Source organism: Poromitra crassiceps (genome assembly GCF_964638095.1).
Source record: "Poromitra crassiceps genome assembly, chromosome: 12".
NCBI lineage: Eukaryota > Metazoa > Chordata > Actinopteri > Beryciformes > Melamphaidae > Poromitra > Poromitra crassiceps.
Genome location: NC_139632.1, coordinates 46,640,079 through 46,658,397, shown reverse-complemented (window position 1 = coordinate 46,658,397; position 18,319 = coordinate 46,640,079). Strand labels below are relative to the sequence as shown.

Genomic DNA, 18,319 nt, shown 5'->3' with positions numbered 1-18,319 from the left:
CATGCAAATCTTTTCTCAAGTCCACTGTTGTTATAGACTCGTTAACACATGAGAGAGCGTTCTTCTGTGAAATGACTGGTGTAGCTTTGTGTCATCCTGTGATTCCACTCCAGCGTCTGTCTGTCAGCTCTTCTTCTTCTGTGGAATTCATTCAGTAAACAGAGATGCTGCTAATGTGAAGAACAGCCTTCCTCTCCTTCATGCTCACAGACCTCTGCCCTATACAGCCCCCCTGGAGGGGGTGAGGTGTGTGTGTGTGTGTGTGTGTGTGTGTGTGTGTGTGTGTGTGTGTGTGTGTGTGTGTGTGCGTGTATGTGTTTTGCGAGGAGCAATGGGGGGGCAGTTACTTCAGTCAACATGGCAGCTGTCTACTGTAGCATCTTATCCAGCTAGCAGCGAATCCCCCTGGTGTAAGTAAATAAGTAAGTCCATATTGAACTTCCAGAGGATCCATATGGACTCCAGTTATGTTCATCGGAATTCTGGCTATCCCAACCCAGTCGCCAGAATAAAATGTATATCTTTCGGCAATTAAAAAAACTTTGTTAAGGTTAGGATTATGGTTTGCGTTAGGGGTAAATAACCAAAACAGTCAAAAGGTCCACTGTTTGGTTCATTTAGATTCATACTGTCCAATAGCAAGTGAACCAACATGACTCACAAGTAGCTCTTTAATTGTATTGTGTTGGTGACCTGGGGCACGTGCAACCCCGCCCCTGACAAAATGCATCAAAACCTTTAGGCTATTTAAACAGAAACAGTGGTGCGTGCGTTGAATGCCCTGGGTAACACTTCTGACATCCCCACCAAACGAGAGGGAATGTAGGCCTACCTCAAAGCCCGTTGCACACCGTTTCACACGTTTAGAGGAAACATGACGTTCAACCCGGAAACCATAGCAAAACGGTGCACACCATTTTCAGATTGAACACACTCCTGTCATACTGCAGGTTAGAGGTTTTGGCAGCAAGGGAGTCAAAACAAATCCGTTTCCAGTTCGTTCTGCATGATGAACTTTGGCTGTTTACTCTAATTTACCTTCTCACCTCAGCTCATTTTGTTCTGCTTGGCTTTCCAAGCAGGAGGAACTGCTGCTTATCAGATGTCAACATCCATCTCCATCTACATAATCCCTTGTGTTTTATGGTCATTTCCATTGGTTGGAACACGTTCTCACGCCTAACGAACCGCACCGCAGTTCTCTTGCTAGAGGACTGCCAGCACCAAAGTTCAAAGGTCATTGTTCTCATGTTCTCTGGCCAAACCAACTGAACTACTGTAGGAGGAACCACTGCAGAGTTCAGATAAAGTGCTCCTGGTGTGAAGGCGCCCATAGTTTAACATTAGGTCCAGTTTGGAACCCAGGAGGACATTGTGGTCACATGGAATGGAATCAAGCCAGCAGGACCCCCCCGTGGTTCAGCTCTTTTTAGCACACAAGCTCCAAAGATGTATCTTCCAGAAAATCTTTTATCGTTCCATATCTGGAAAATGGGTTTTGCGGCCGCATCAGAAAGACGACTCAAATACCTGCTGGCTCTGCTCAGTGTCAGAGACTGCCTGTGTGTTGGCTGTGATTCAGTCGCGCGGTGGTTGAGGAATGGCAGGTCTGGGACTTGAGTGTGTGTGTGTGTGTGTGTGTGTGTGTGTGTGTGTGTGTGTGTGTGTGTGTGTGTGTGTGTGTGTGTGTGTGTGTGTGTGTGTGTGCGCGCGTGTGTGTGTGTGTGAGAGAGAGACAGAGACAGAGACGAGGCGGGGTGAGGATGATATATGGACAGGCAGTGGATCATGTTGTTGCGTAGAGAGACATCTGTTTTGTGAATCTTCTGCGTCAGGGTCTTCACAATTGTATTTACTTCTCTGATCGTTTCATTAAGAGGTGTCTCCCTCTTGTTGAGTTTGGATGATATTTGGATATTTGTTTGTCATCTGGATTTTCATTTAACTCTTTTTTTTTTTTGCATGACATGGTTCTATAAGACCCTTGTATATGATACTTAAGTTGTATTTATTTAGATTAGAGCAGATTATTTCTCCAATTTTCTCCAACAACTACATCACCAGTTGTGTATTGTGTTACATTCTGGGACAAAGTATTCAACATTTTACTTCAGTTATTTTATAATGGGTTTTAAGCATTGGTAGCATTCTTCACTGAAACCAATAGGCACAATAATAAAGCAACTTGTAGGTAGCAGTAACCATTCATTTCAATGATGTGTACAGGCTGATTCATAAGGTGTGTTCAGGCTGATTCATAAGGTGTGTTCAGGCTGATTCATAAGATGTGTACAGGCTGATTCATAAGGTGTGTTCAGGCTGATTCATAAGATGTGTACAGGCTGATTCATAAGGTGTGTACAGGCTGATTCATAAGGTGTGTACAGGCTGATTCATAAGGTGTGTACAGGCTGATTCATAAGGTGTGTTCAGGCTGATTCATAAGGAAAATCTGTACAGGCGGTTGTGTAATGTGTAAATCTGCTGACGTTCCTTTGCTGATGGATCAATGTTTCTTTTCTGATCAGATGGGGAAATTATCAGTCAGATCAAAGGGACGAACCTGGCTCTGGCTGAGATCAAAGAGCTGCTGAACCAACAGGTGAGACAGCTTCACATTCAGAGAGCTGGTATGAAGTGAAGAGAAAAGCCATGAATCTGTTCATAACACTGGTTATCTGTGTGCACGTGTTCAGGTGCACATCGGACTTATATATGAGATAACTGAAATTCATCACATGATATTTAAATAAGTAGCTGATTCAACCCTCAAAAATATAGAAGAACAATATTATCCTAAATGTGTCAACCATTTTAGTTACTTTGTTATCTTGTTTTGGAGTGAAAATCTTCACTTGCTGTGAATGTTGTGTGTGGTGGATCAGATTTCAATTTGATATCTGGTGTCAACCCACAGGTCTGAATCAATTAATTCAATAAATCATGATGATACTTTCCAGATAAGAGAGATAGTATTCCTGAAGAACACAGTGATGGAGTGTGAAGCCTGTGGTGAGTAAGACGAGCAAGATAAACATGATATTCTATTAATGAGCTACGATATGGACAGCATGTCATCATAAGTATATAAGTATGTTTCACTGAGTTTCTCTCCTCAGGGATGGGGGGGCTGCCGCCTCGCCCCTCCTGTGTGCCCAACCCCTGCCACCCTGGGGTGAAGTGCATGGAGACACCTGAGGGTGTGAAGTGTGGACCCTGTCCTGATGGCATGGTGGGCAACGGCACCCACTGCACTGATGTGGACGAGGTGAGTGGAAACTGTCGTACAATACTAGCCTGATATTCAGACTGAATTGTCAACTCATACACTCACTTCCATCTTCTAGTCTGAGATTGCACTCTGTTTGAGTTATTTACAGTATATGATGGGGAATTCCAACCAATCACTAGAGACCAAGTCTAACATATATCGGCCTGAATCTTTCGTTAGTTACTCCAGTCCGTTGAACGTAAAAAAAAGAAAAGAAAATCTCCCCTTTGAATAAATGCCCTCCAAGCAGTGTGCTTGGATTTCAAAGTAATTGGTACTTTGGTTGGTAATTGGTAATACATTTAAAACAGCCTCGACAGCAGGCAACGGCCGCAGCCATTGTTGTTTACTCCTCGGGGCCGTCTTAACAACTGCGCATGACAACGGCTGGTCCCGCCTGTTGGGCTGTTTATTGATGCTGATTGGCCAATCGTTAGTCCCACTTGGCACTCATTGGCTCGGAGGGTTAGGAAACTGGAGAAAAGGCATTTGCTGATGCCAGACCAAGAGCAGGCAAACTCAACTCCGTGGAGTGAGCGGATTCAAAGGTCTGGACCCAGGCTCGTAAAATGCATCTTCTAACTCTTTGGGATTTCATAAGATTCACAAATCACTATATTTCTCAGAGGAGCTGCCACTCTCGAGTCAAAATGAGCTCATTCGTTGAGTTAAATATCAGTGGGTGCCAAAGAAGCCAAAGAACCATTGTGTCTCTGGCTCCCATCTGATTGCTGTTATTAGTGATTCACATTTGACCATAATCCTCCAAATACCAGAGACAGATATAGCTCACAGGTAACAAAAGGTGTAACTGTACTGTACCCTCTGTGTCTGCAGTGCTCAGTGATGCCGTGTCACATGGGCGTCCGCTGTATCAACACGTCCCCAGGGTTCCGCTGCGGCCCCTGTCCCGCTGGATACACCGGGCCCCAGGTGCAGGGGGTCGGCCTCGCCTACGCCACCGCCAACAAACAGGTCTGCATCGCTAACACACTGCTGTTCAGTTCAACGAAGAAGAGGAAGGACAAGAATAGGAAGAAGAAATTAATCATAATTAATAATAGAATAATGTATTATTATTAGTAGTAGTAGTAGTAGTAGTAGTAGCATGAGTATGAGTAGTAGCAGCAGTATTATTATTATTATTATTATTATTATTATTATTATTATTATTATTATTATTATTATTATTATTATTAGTGGTGGTGGTGGTAGTAGCAGCAGCAGCAGCAGCAGTAGTAGTAGTAGTAGTAGTAGTAGTATTACTAGTAATGGCAATATTAATTTCATTTATTAAAAAAATAAATAATATTATTATTCTCATACTGTATACTGGCTATAGAAAATTTTACTTTATTAGATCAACATTCAATCAACAACAATAAGATATCGCATTAAGCAATCTATGTAATAAAAGCAAAAAACAACAACATACAGAATAATACATAAAGAAATAAAAAACACATAAATCTGTGCCAGTCCTTTTATGAGATAATGGGAGTTTGTGATAAAAGTTGAGTTATTCCAATTTAACATGAAATTCTTCTAAGCGTGTTTACATCCAGTCCTTGGATGTTCCTTCTGTTTTGTTCATCCCATAAAGGTCTGCAAGGACATCAATGAGTGTGAAGGTCCCAAGAACGGAGGCTGTGTGGAGAACTCAGTCTGTATGAACACTCCTGTGAGTATCAACACGGTTTGTTTTACAGCACAGCAGTTATCAGGTTTCCTGTAGAAAGTGTAGGCTACAGCTCATATAGCTGCACCATAGCCTAAAGGTGCAGGATGTGAATTATTGCCCATAAGAAGAAGAAGAAAATTACCTTGACACTTCAAACTACTGAGTGAAATGTTCTGCAGATTGCAGTTTTAGTTGTTAAACATTTCTCAGAGGCGGAAATAGTTGAGATAAACCTCAGTGGGCAGAGCCAAACAAAGCATTTTTCAGACAAGTCAACTAACTGACAAGCTTTAATGGAAAAGAAGGTTTCTCTGGTCAAAATAAAAATAAAAATGCCAATGACTTATTTTAAAATGCCGTTTACGATCACAAGTTAATTATCTCATTATCTTGGAGAAACAAGCTTTGTTACGTCGAGATAATGAGATAAATTAACCTCGATAAATGCTTCGAATGAAGCCCAGCCCACATGGGCTTACAGGACACGTTTACTGTTCATCATTTAAACAAACAATGATCAAAACATAAAACCAACAGAAACACCCCAAATACATACAGTAAAGTTGTACAGCATGAAAACCACCACAACAAAATAAACACGCATGATGGACTGACTAGTTGAATGAGAGACACTGACACTACAAAGTTACACTCATGATCCAAAAATGATTTTGGTACCCTGAGATCCACCAGTAGATCCCGATCTATTGGTTGAGCACCACCGATCTACGTCCATGTCCCATTGAGTGATATACCTGTGTGTTGTCAGGGCTCGTTCAGGTGCGGTCCCTGTAAGACGGGCTACGTTGGAGACCAGCGGCGTGGCTGTAAGCCTGAGAGAGCCTGTGGGAACGGCCAGCCCAACCCCTGCCACGCCAGTGCCGACTGCATCGTCCACCGCGAGGGCATGATCGAGTGTCAGGTGAAAAAATAAAACCAAACACTTTTTCTCCTCAGTTGTTATTTCTGAAAGCTGAAACTAGGCACATTTCACTGCCACTTGGCAGTCAGGGATAACTACTGATTTTATTCTTCCTTTGAATGTTTAAATGTTCAAAAACAATTAGAAGAAGGGGAAATACCCCTGAAATCCTGATTAGATATTGCTAGAAATAAATCAAATTGGTTACTGTAATCGTAGAGTATAATTCACCTATAGTACACGTCAAACAATATACACAGTAAAAATTCGGAAGTTCTATGTCGATATGACCAGTCACCTGAAAATAAGAACCATTGTGTTTTTGTTACCTTAGAATGAGCTCTTTATATCTTCATAGAGAGCAGGTCCTCTTCTATGGAGCCCGCCATGTTGCACTGCCATGTTTCCACAGTAGCCCAGAATGGACACACCAAACGCTGGCTCTAGAGAGGGTCTCTCGTGCCTTTCTTGGCCACCATACAGTAGCTCTCCTAGTAAACGCTTGGAAGGGGAGTGTGAGGGGAGGGGTGTGCAGTTGATTGCAATCTGCAACCTCGCCACTAGATGCCACTAAAATGTAATGAGTAAATCCTACACACTGGTCCTTTAAACTAGTTTCTCTCATCATAAATGATCATGGCAGCGAGTGACAGGAATATTTATCACATGTACTGTCTGGAAATCTAGAAATCAAAGCTGATTCTACTGTTACACTCTTTGTAAGTCGCTCAGGATGAGAGCGACAGCTACAGCCTTAAAATATACAAGTTAGTATTGGAGGTTTTCCAAAGCTGTTAAACACATCATGAAGCAGTTTAAACATTTCCTACTCACCAGTGAAATATTTCAATTCCCATTCCAGGTTGACATTGAAGCTCTGGTTGAGCAATTGTGCACATTGGATACTGTATGCCGTACATAACCGAAGCAATGAGCAGAGTCTGTACTGTAGATCAAGTCTTTTCCCTCCTCACAGTGTGGAGTCGGATGGGCTGGCAACGGCTACCTCTGTGGGCCTGATATTGACATCGACGGTTTCCCTGATGAGAAACTGGAATGTCCTGAGAGGAACTGTGCCAAGGTGAGGCTCCTTCAAAAAGTTTTTGAAAAGACAATGAGACAAGAAACAGTCATAAGCAAAGAAAGACCAGAATGTAGTCATCTGCAAAGAATAAAAAATATATCCATATACGGTATGTGCATCCTTTGCATTCAATGTGAGGTCTGTTGTTCTTGTGTGCCAGTTGACGTTGTCAATATTGTTGCACCAATACTATACAAAGACAACTTCATGTACATTTATTTAGTATTTCTCTCTTGTAGGCTGCTCTAAATTGAGTGTCTTCTTTTCAGGATAACTGCCTCACTGTGCCCAACTCCGGTCAAGAAGATGCAGACAAAGATGGAATAGGAGACGCCTGTGATGAGGATGCAGATGGCGATGGGATCCTCAACACGCAGGTTCACGCATCACCATTCCTCAGTGGCAGATTTGTGACAGGCTAAACAAATGTCTAACAAATGTAACCTTAGGCCTTAGGATCAAATTAGGCTAACTGGATGCAGCAGAGTAGCATTTTGCTGCCACTACCTTTAAACCGTCTGGTCTGGAATCAGACGTCTGAGGACTACATCCAAGATACTATCATCACACCAAGTAGGCACTGCATCCAAGATACAGTACAATCATCACACGATATGACACAGGCAGGTATTGATTCCTCTTACACAGAGTGTTTTGCTACAACGGTGAATTTGTTTATCTTTCTTTGTCTATTTCTGTCTCAAAATTAATGTTATAGTTAGGGTCATTTATTCATGTAAAAATGCTACACCATCCTGGCACCTTTAAAGGAAGAATTGGCCCGTGCAACCCTTAAAGGAACACTCCGCCAATTTTCAACCAGCTTTGTATCATTAGAACATCAGTAGTATATCAGAAAACTGTAAAAGGTTTTGAAGTCTGTCATTTAATTTGACAGTTATTGAGTGTTAAAGTGTGGACCCAGGACATCACTGGTCCACACTAACTCAAATTAATAACTCATTAACTCAAATCAACTCTCAATAACTGTCAAACTATTCGTCATTCATCTAGTTTGACAGTTATTGAGAGTTGATTTGAGTTAATGAGTTATTCATTTGAGTTAGTGTGGACCAGTGATGTCACTGGTCCACACTTTATCACTCAATAACTGTCAAATTAAATGACAGACTTCAAAACAGTTTACAATTTTCTGATATACTACTGATGTTCTAATGATACAAAGCTGGTTGAAAATGGGCGGAGTGTTCCTTTAAAATGATTAAAAGTATAAAGAAAATGAATGAATGAATGAGATACTGTGTATTCATTGACAGGACAACTGTGTGCTGGTGCCCAACGTGGACCAAAGGAACGTGGATGAGGATGACTTTGGCGATGCCTGCGACAACTGCCGTGCCATGAAGAACAACGACCAGAAGGACACAGACGTTGACAGATTGGGCGATGAATGTGATGAAGATATTGATGGCGATGGTCAGTATGCCATCTGGGTGACTCAATCGGCTTAACTACTATGGCTATAAGAGTCATTAATGAAATCATGAATTGTATAATAGGGCCCTATGTTGCAACACTGCCAGTCCAATATGGACTTTGTTTACATTTGGATTCATATTAATTGTGATTTTGTTTTTTACACTTGAAAGTAAGAGTAATTGAGTAGTTGAGTAATTGAGCTTTAAGAAATGATATAAGATGTAATGTACAATATAATAACTGGCCGTAAAACAGACTAGTATTTTGAGTTGTGTGAAATTCTTGATTGGAGTTTTAAGACTATAGATGACTGCTACAGGTTCACTAATGTCCACTTCAATCTCAGGAATCCTCAATCACAAGGACAACTGCAAAAGGGTTCCCAATGCTGACCAGAAGGATCGTGATGGAGACAAAGTGGGAGACGCCTGTGACAGCTGTCCTTATGTCCCCAACCCTGACCAGGTGACCCATGCTCAGCCCATAACCAAGCACTCACTACCATGGGCTATAGTGCTGATGAAGTTCAGAAGAAACACTACTGTGTGCTAACGGCTTCATCTAAATAAAGAGGGTGCTTTTGAAATTAGTTTGATAGGACATCTTTTACGCAGGCCTATGTGTTGGGCTGATATTAACTCATGTCATCTTGCTCAGCTGGATGTGGACAATGACTTGATTGGAGACCCATGTGACACCAACAAAGATAGGTATTGTTTCATCTAATCAATCACAATGTCTCCCCCATGGATCATTTAGCATGCTGAAGACCTACAGTAAATCTGCTACAGTATGTGCTAACAAAGTCTCTGTTGTCCAGTGACGGGGACGGTCACCAGGACTCTCGGGACAACTGCCCCGCCGTCATCAACAGCTCCCAGCTGGACACCGACAAGGACGGCAAGGGAGACGAGTGTGACGACGACGACGACAACGACGGCATCCCTGACCTGCTGCCACCCGGACCCGACAACTGCCGCCTCATCCCCAACCCCCTGCAGGAAGACTCTGACGGTGGGTCCCACTGTCTGGCTGGTTAGGTTTAGGCAAGAGGAGTGATGATTGGTTAGGTTTAGGCAAGAGGAGTGATGATTGGTTAGGTTTAGGCAAGAGGAGTGATGATTGGTTAGGTTTAGGCAAGAGGAGTGATGATTGGTTAAAGGGAGGCTTTGCCGATTTTCAACCCACTTTGTATCATTATAATCTCGGTAATATAAGCAGATGGACAGTGCTTACCTTCAATCATACGGGGGGGGGGGGGGGGGGGGGCGAGGGCGAGGGCACACAGCGGGCGAGCCTAGGAATCAAGCGCGCAAGATGCCTAGTGATAAAAAGTAGCAAAAGCAATATTTACTTTAATGAAAATGTTGCGGATTACCGTAGTTGATTTTGGGTAAGGCAAATTTCCACTTTAACTCTTCATAATGGCTGTTGTTACTAAATGACTAGTTGTAAAGAAACATCTTAGTCCCAGTCCAGACCAGCTTTTATATAAACTATTGTATTGTTATATCAATCGCCAATAGTTGTAAAACATCTTAATGTTATATGTTACTGTTACTGTTATGTAAGCTGTGAGCAGGCTGGGTATGACTATAACTGTATACGCTTATAGTAAGCTCATAATCTATCTATCTATCTATCTATCTTTCATATTTCCCAGGCGACGGTGTGGGCAACATATGTGAGACAGACTTTGATAATGACACCATTGTGGACACCATCGACGTGTGTCCAGAGAACGCCGAGGTCGCCCTCACGGACTTCAGGGAGTACCAGACCGTTGTGTTAGACCCCGAGGGAGACGCGCAGATCGACCCCAACTGGGTGGTGCTGAACCAGGTGAGCACCAACTGACTTGCCTTTTTTTTGTCTTTTTAGTAAAAGGTACTTTAACTTTGACTTGACTCCCCTTGACTAATGCTCAACATGCAACATACTCTGTCTGAAATATTTCCCCTTAAATCAACTATTTTTTCTGCAGGGAAGAGAGATTGTCCAGACGATGAACAGTGATCCTGGGCTGGCTGTTGGTAAGGGCATGACATGCTAGTGGAGGCCCAATTCCAATTCGCCCCCTTACTGACTCAAGCCCTTAGAGGCCGTTCACGTGAAGGGAGTGAGGGCTTAGGGATGTCCCACGGTGAAATGGCAAAGTGAACGAGGGCTCAGAGTGAGCCCTTTCTGCCCCCTTACCGTAAGGGAGCAGCTATGGCCACTTAGGCATGGGGAATTGCCCACAATGCATAGCGTTGTGAGGTATAAAACGGGGAAGGCTGCAAATATCTGTCAAAAAAATAAAAGAACACACGCGCGAAACGAACGCGGTGTTTGCGAGTGTGCTGGAATGCCTTAATTGACAATGAAACATTACATTAATAGGGATTTCAGATTAGACAAAAATATTATATCAGAGGAAAGCAAGTAGTTATTTTACACAATCCTAGAATAATCATCAATCATTTCTATTACAATTGCAATCACAACTTTTTTGATGAATGAGAAATAGTTTTACCGAATCTGTATTGTACAGTATTGACATTGTGTGTATAATGTTGGGTGAGATGTCATTATTATGCTTATTTTAATTATAATTCCACATGTTGCAGATTGCAGATTTTGCAGTAGGCTACATTTATTTTTAAATGACAGAGCCAGAGCCTGGATTAGAACAGACTCATCAGGGAGTCTATCCCTCAAACACTTTAGGCGTCTTGACAATAAACAATATATAGCGAGCCCCAAACCTGCCAGAGTCAACATCATCTTGTCAAGTGCAAAGGGCTCTGCTGTCCCAATCCTCCTATTTATCCAATGTGGATCCCTTCCACACTTGATGACTCAACCACTTTCAGATGGCGGCCATTAGAGGGACTGAGGGTTCAGGGCTTGAGTCTTTAGGGGGCGGATTGGAATTGGGCCGGAAACTTGTATCCAAAGTGACTCACAATATCATGACTGCATACTGTCACTGTGGGTAGATGGTGTGATGTGTGGACCCAAGTGCAGACAACAGCAGGAGGCGGATGATGAGTAAACCAAAAACTGTGTATATTTAATTAAATAACAGGTAACATAAAGACAGATAACAGGGACAGAACACAAGTGAACTTGATGATGACCAGACAAAGACTGAGAGGTGAACAGGAACCTAAATACACAGAGGGAAGTGATCACACATGGGGAACAGCTGAGTGATTACTAACAAGACACAGACTGGAGACTAACATAGATCTGCTGGACCTAGACAGTGAAACATGAGGAACCTGAGGGGACTTGAGACATAGGGAAAGTCTGACAAAGTCACAATCATGACACATACATTTTGAACAATGGGTGGCCCCATTGGGAGTTTAACCCCTAACCCTAAGTGTCAGTTCCTTGCTCTGCCTGTTGACTGGAACACAGGATATTAATTAGCCAAAAAAAAAAGTATCCCCCCCCATTTTCTCCCCAATTTTACTTGGCCAATTTTCCCCTGCTGCCCCGGGTTGCTGCTAAATAAAAGACGATTTTTTTTTGCAGGTAGCTAACAGGCTACATAACGAAATGATCAGCTCATATAATAGGAGTTATGTTTATATAACAATTGGGGGCAGAGGAGAGCTGCTCGAGGCAGAAATAATCTGATTGGTTGAGTCAAATCAACTCAACTCAACAACTCTGCAAAACTGTTTACAGTTTTTGGACATGTGAGATTATGTGCAAAATAAATCGGCATTGTTTTTCGGTGGAGTTCTCCTTTATCGCTATAAAAAAAGGCAGAAAAGTCAGTAAGACACAACATAGAGCTGTAGTGAAGGAGAAAAAAGGCAGAAAAGTCAGAAAAGTCAGTAAGACACAACATAGAGCTGTAGTGAAGGAGAAAAAAAGGCAGAAAAGTCAGTAAGACACAACATAGAGCTGTAGTGAAGGAGAAAAAAAGGCAGAAAAGTCAGTAAGACACAACATAGAGCTGTAGTGAAGGAGAAAAAAAGGCAGAAAAGTCAGTAAGACACAACATAGAGCTGTAGTGAAGGAGAAAAAAAGGCAGAAAAGTCAGTAAGACACAACATAGAGCTGTAGTGAAGGAGAAAAAAAGGCAGAAAAGTCAGTAAGACACAACATAGAGCTGTAGTGAAGGAGAAAAAAAGGCAGAAAAGTCAGTAAGACACAACATAGAGCTGTAGTGAAGGAGAAAAAAAGGCAGAAAAGTCAGTAAGACACAACATAGAGCTGTAGTGAAGGAGAAAAAAAGGCAGAAAAGTCAGTAAGACACAACATAGAGCTGTAGTGAAGAATAAAAAAAGGCAGAAAAGTCAGTAAGACACAACATAGAGCTGTAGTGAAGGAGAAAAAAAGAAAAGAAAAAAGAAAACAACGCCCAAAAAACGCCGGAGCCAATGGGAGGATTATGTGGCCAAAATCTGCTAATAAACAAGAGAAGTTTAACTCCGAACTATCTACAATCAAATACAAAATCACATCTACTGTGGCAGTTGCCTCTGAATTGTGTGCAAAGCATCCACATAAATGAATGCCAACAAGTTACTGCATCATCCATAGCTAATCAAAGAGGAATAACGCTATACATGCAGGCGTGGTCAATGGGCCAGCATGGGGGAAATCCTCCAGTTCTCCCCATTCAGCATAGTTAGCATTTAGCTGCTAGCCCAGCCCAGGCAGACAGGATCAGGGATTCAACCACCGCAGTAAACGCCCATATGAACAGACGTCTATGTACCTGCTCTAGAATCCCCAATCCTGTAGTGTAGAGCCGCAGCACCGTCCTTTGGTGAGTCAGGTTAACACAGACCGACTGTATCTATAATAACTAAATGAGTTGCTATTATACCGCTGCATTTCTCAATCTTTAATAGTGAATCTTCACTAGTGGCACCAAATCACAGCTCCATTGAAAATGAATAGGGGAAAAAGCGATTTTGAGTGTGTCCATTTTCAGGTTTCCTTGATCCATTGAAGCAAAGCCCTATAGCTCAGCTTTTGGGGGGAAAGTTCTTGATGTTTGGCAACTCCACTCTTCTTAGCTATAAAACAGGAATTAGTTCTTAAATGTGAGTGTTATTTCCCTTTGACCAGCACTTCTCAGTCCATTATGAAGACACCTTATGCCATGTGCAATATATTATGTACACCCAGGTTACACTGCCTTCAGCGGAGTGGATTTTGAAGGGACGTTTCATGTAAACACGGTAACGGACGACGACTACGCGGGTTTCATCTTCGGGTACCAGGACAGCTCCAGCTTCTACGTGGTGATGTGGAAACAGGTGGAGCAGATCTACTGGCAGGCAAACCCCTTCAGGGCCGTGGCCGAGCCGGGCATCCAACTCAAGGTACCGCTCCACTTACCGTACTTAAAGTCATATTTAAACATTTAGCTGAATTTCAACAAACTCTACAACCTGTGATCTTTCAAATTAGATGATAGTTTTAGTATACAAACATGTCTCTTAAGATGAACCTCGATGGCTGGAGGGTAGCTAATGTCTCTCACCTCAGTGAAAATGGTCTAAACCAAAGTAAGTCGGCATAAGTTTGTTAATAATTTGATACTCCACTCTGTTCTTCTCAAAGCACAACTATCTTCTCAAATACAGTACATGCACAACCCATGCACAGGCTACCATAAACATCTGACATACCTGCTGCCATCATTAGGACCAAAGCATTGAGAAATATCAAGTAGACTTGGACCTCTTGTGATCTGTGGCTTTGACCAGGCTGTCAAGTCAGACACGGGGCCCGGTGAGAACCTGAGGAACTCCCTGTGGCACACTGGAGACACCAACAACCAGGTGAAGCTGCTGTGGAAAGACGCCAGGAACGTGGGCTGGAAGGACAAGACCTCCTACCGCTGGTTCCTCCAGCACCGGCCGGCCGACGGCTACATCAGGTACTGACCAAGTTAACAGAGCTGTATGTGGCAATTCAACATCAATCATGACCACAACCATTTTGAGACATTGGTATAATTACTGTAACGAAACTATAGACCATCATTGAGGATTAGCAGCTAGCGGTCTCTATTTTGCATTAAAGGAACACTCCGCCCATTTTCAACCAGCTTTGTATCATTAGAGTATCAGTAGTATATGAGAAAACTGTAAACGGTTTTGAAGTCTGTCATTTAATTTGACAGTTATTGAGTGTTAAAGTGTGGACCAGTGACATCACTGGTCCACACTAACTCAAATGAATAACTCATTAACTCAAATCAACTCTCAATAACTGTCAAACTATTCATCATTCATCTAGTTTGACAGTTATTGACAGTTGATTTGAGTTAATGAGTTATTCATTTGAGGACATCCGCTCATTTGCCAAATCACCTGCCTCTGTTATGTTGACATGTGTCATAATTGGCCGAATACCATTGAACTTCCTTCCAGTCTGCCTCGGGCCAAATCCTAATGGGCATATTAACGTACAGACTGTCTATGGAGCATTCAAAGATTGTGGAAGAGAGGTTTCCTCTCGGTGCTCTGGTTTCCTCCACCGTCAGACATACTGTATGTTAGGGTTAATACTCCTGTAGGTGCCCCTGACCAAGGCACTGCGGCTGCCCACTGCTCCTAGTTCTATAAAGGTTTGTATAGTAGATGATGGGTCGAATGCAGAGGATGAATTTCCCCACAGGGAAAATAAACTTAATTTGTTTACAATAATTATACCAAGGTATCACAATTCATTTGAAATTTGCTCAAATTAGGCAGTTTAAAGTTTCTTCACTCACTGGGAGTCAGACACACGTATCATGTACAGACTTTTCCCCGATTGCTAGGTTCCACCTCTCATTTAGGCATATATCCAATCCACCAAGCATCTATTTCAGTCAAAAAGAAGAAGAAATAAAACAAATTTTGGCCGTTATTTTGTTGTCAAAACAGTGCAAACAAAGCACATGCCAGGATCCATTACCCGCTGTATGATGTCAGTTATCTGCTGTGTGTTGGTGTGCAGGGTGCGTTTCTATGAGGGTCCTCAGATGGTGGCGGACACAGGCATCATCATAGACGCCACGATGAGAGGAGGCCGGCTGGGCGTCTTCTGCTTCTCCCAGGAGAACATCATCTGGGCCAACCTCCGCTACCGCTGCAATGGTGAGCGCTCACCAAGCATGTCCTCCTTCACAGAGGCAGGCTCTGGACTACAGTACATGGTTGCCAGTTTGAGCCTGCCAGGCTGGGAGACTCAAACTGCCAACCGTTTCCCTGTGACCCGACAGCTGGCAGAAAGAGCTCTCCATTCCCCCCAACACATTTTTATTTGAGCCTTTATTTATCCAAAGGCGACTGAACACTCTTGCTCTTTTACAACCACAGTTCTCTACTATGTGATGCTTGAGCAGTTGGGGGGTTTAGTGCCTTGCTCAAGGGCACATTGCCAGCAGTTGTTGAGCGAGGAGATGTGAGCGATACTCATTCACATTATCCCAGCCGGCCCAGGAATCCAAACCATCAATCCCCAGGTTTGCCTTGGTTTGGTCCTCCACTGTCTTTACACATAAACATCTAAAAATCGTATCAGGTTGGGACCCTGGGACAAAATCTCTAAAAGCTACTGCCTGTGAGCCCTTGAACAAAGCACTTGCCCTGTGACTGTGACTGTGACGGCACCAGAGCTGTTGTCCACCAGCAGCAAACTGGTTGGACTGGCTGGCTCCCACTGGGGATCCTATCATAAAAATGCAAAATGGTGCTAAATGGGCAAAAATGGCTAATTAGTGGCCAAGATGACTGGAGGTTCAGCACCGTGGAGAGCTGCAGAGTGGAAGAGCCCACAGGTGCTCCAGAGTGGGGGAGCGGAGTTAGCATCAGTGAAGTGGACTATGAAAAGCCTCTGGGGAGAGAGAGGAGAGGCTGCATGCCAACTCTGTGAGCGAGGCCTGACTAAAATGGCCAGGGACAGGTGTTCATCTAATGTAAAGAAAGTGTGTAGGTGAAGTAGAGTGATGTGTTGCTCTGGACTTTCCATGGATAAATAAAGGTTTCAGACATTTTCCTAAAGCCGTGCTGGGTGCAACAACACAGTGTATGTACAAAGTGTACACATGTAAATGTTTGTAATTACACTGTCATTACAGCCTCATAAGAAGTGCTAACACAGCAGTAATGTGTGCTTTGAATACTTTTCCATAAGATAATACATTGACCATGGTTAAGCAGCATTTACACTCAATTATTACAAGCTATTATTATTATTATTATTACAAGTTGTAAATAGCCCAATATTTAAAATTCAAAATATAGAGGTATGACAAAAGTGATTGTCGTTCTTCTTAAGTGGGTATTTTCCTTTGAATTATCACTTTTCATGAATGTGAACACCACAAACAGTGACCTAACGTCTTATCTTGTCTCTGTCCAGACACTCTTCCTGAGGACTTCGACACCTATAGGCAGCAGCAGGTCCAGCTGGGGTCCTAATGAGACAGGAGCAGCGTCGAGCCCACATTCCAATGCACAACTGGGTCTCAGAAAAATCTACAATATGCAACACTCTTGATGGAAAACAATGACTGGAAGTCGCTCAAATTTTGTCCAGTTTTAACATGAAAACCAACAAAATGTCCAACAGTGATAAAAGTGTTTTGTTGGATTGTTACCACATAGATATTCCTTCTGTATGAATTTTTGGTCTTAAATATCTTTTTCACAAAATATTGTCAATTGTATATTTACCTTTCAGTTTATGCTTTATGAAGAAATAATTATTTCTAAGATTTAACTGTTGTGACTTATGAATAAAAGTGGATTTTGGTAGAATTTTGGTGTATTCTGAATCTCTACTCTTATTAGGGTGACACAGCTGATCAAGCATATTTTAGTTTCCATAATCAATAAGCATAAAATATTAGCATACCGGATGGGGTGAAATATTTAGTTCAGAAAAGCCAAGGTAGTTAAAAATCATGAACATCTTGACATAAGATGCAGAAAGTGCATTAAAATAGTTTTGTACCGCAACTCAAGGATAATTCTAACTTCCGATAATTATCACTACACTGTCTAGCTACAACTACTCTACTATAATTTTTATCCAGAATTGTTCAGTCCTATCTTATATGATTTATTGCTAAGTAGCAGACATGATTTGTTTTGTTTTAGTGGAAATCAAAATTCTGAACACATATTTTGGATACTGAAATGAATCCCAAGTCACAAGCATGCACATATCCAAAATAATCTTTTAAAAACGCATTATGGAAATACAGATTACAAAATATAAACGATAACAAAGACAATATACAACAGGATTAAAACATCATGCATATCCACATCCAGCACACCGTGATGCTGTAAAACCACACAGGATATTCTGCCAATCAAGACTGTACAGAGAAAAATCTGTCTTCCACATTCGATTTAATTGACATTTTCTTTTATCTTATAAACAAACGGTTCACATGAGAAGAATCACACAGCAACAAATAAATACTACAGATTTTTACTAGGACTTACAGGACAACAGTGATATAATGCTATTCTCACTATAAGCTTTAAGTGTAACTTAAACAAAGTGTTTTCCAGGGTCGTTAACATTCTTCAATCCATTGTAGAATCATTTAGAAAACCCCATGTTATTAAAGGAACATTTTATTCAGTACGAATACCCACTGAGGAACAACCAATCAGGAACTCTTTGCATTTCATTTGGGACTGAGGAATACAATAAATGCAATACTCTTATTTGCAACACATCTCTTTCTTTTACCATAAGTGTGATCGAGTCAACTTTGCTCAAGTCCCAAGTCAGTCTCAAGCCTTGAGGCTCAAGTCTAAATGTAGAACAGCAAGTCAAGTCAGTCGTTTCAAATCTAATCGCTTTCAATCTACAAGATCTTTTGCCAAGACTTTAGAAACATTTTCAAGTCATCAAAGTACAAGTCAGAGTCAAGTCCCAAGTTACCAGAAGCCA

At 42.0% G+C, this 18,319-nt stretch overlaps 1 protein-coding gene across 1 annotated transcript; it reads left to right on the top strand.

Moving 5' to 3' along the window:
• Positions 1-1,600: 1,600 nt before the first annotated feature.
• Positions 1,601-16,954, top strand: LOC310786257 (thrombospondin-4-like; the record flags this gene model as incomplete). Its single annotated transcript, XM_083647417.1, has 19 exons — positions 1,601-1,607; positions 2,529-2,602; positions 2,961-3,012; positions 3,120-3,268; positions 4,109-4,246; positions 4,875-4,952; positions 5,722-5,874; positions 6,851-6,955; positions 7,228-7,335; positions 8,236-8,395; positions 8,745-8,863; positions 9,056-9,108; positions 9,219-9,412; positions 10,062-10,240; positions 10,383-10,431; positions 13,538-13,734; positions 14,122-14,294; positions 15,362-15,501; positions 16,769-16,954. 19 exons carry the CDS (start codon positions 1,601-1,603, stop codon positions 16,825-16,827), a joined length of 2,187 nt encoding a protein of 728 aa, XP_083503543.1. The 3' UTR covers positions 16,828-16,954.
• Between the last annotated feature and the right edge of the window lie 1,365 nt (positions 16,955-18,319).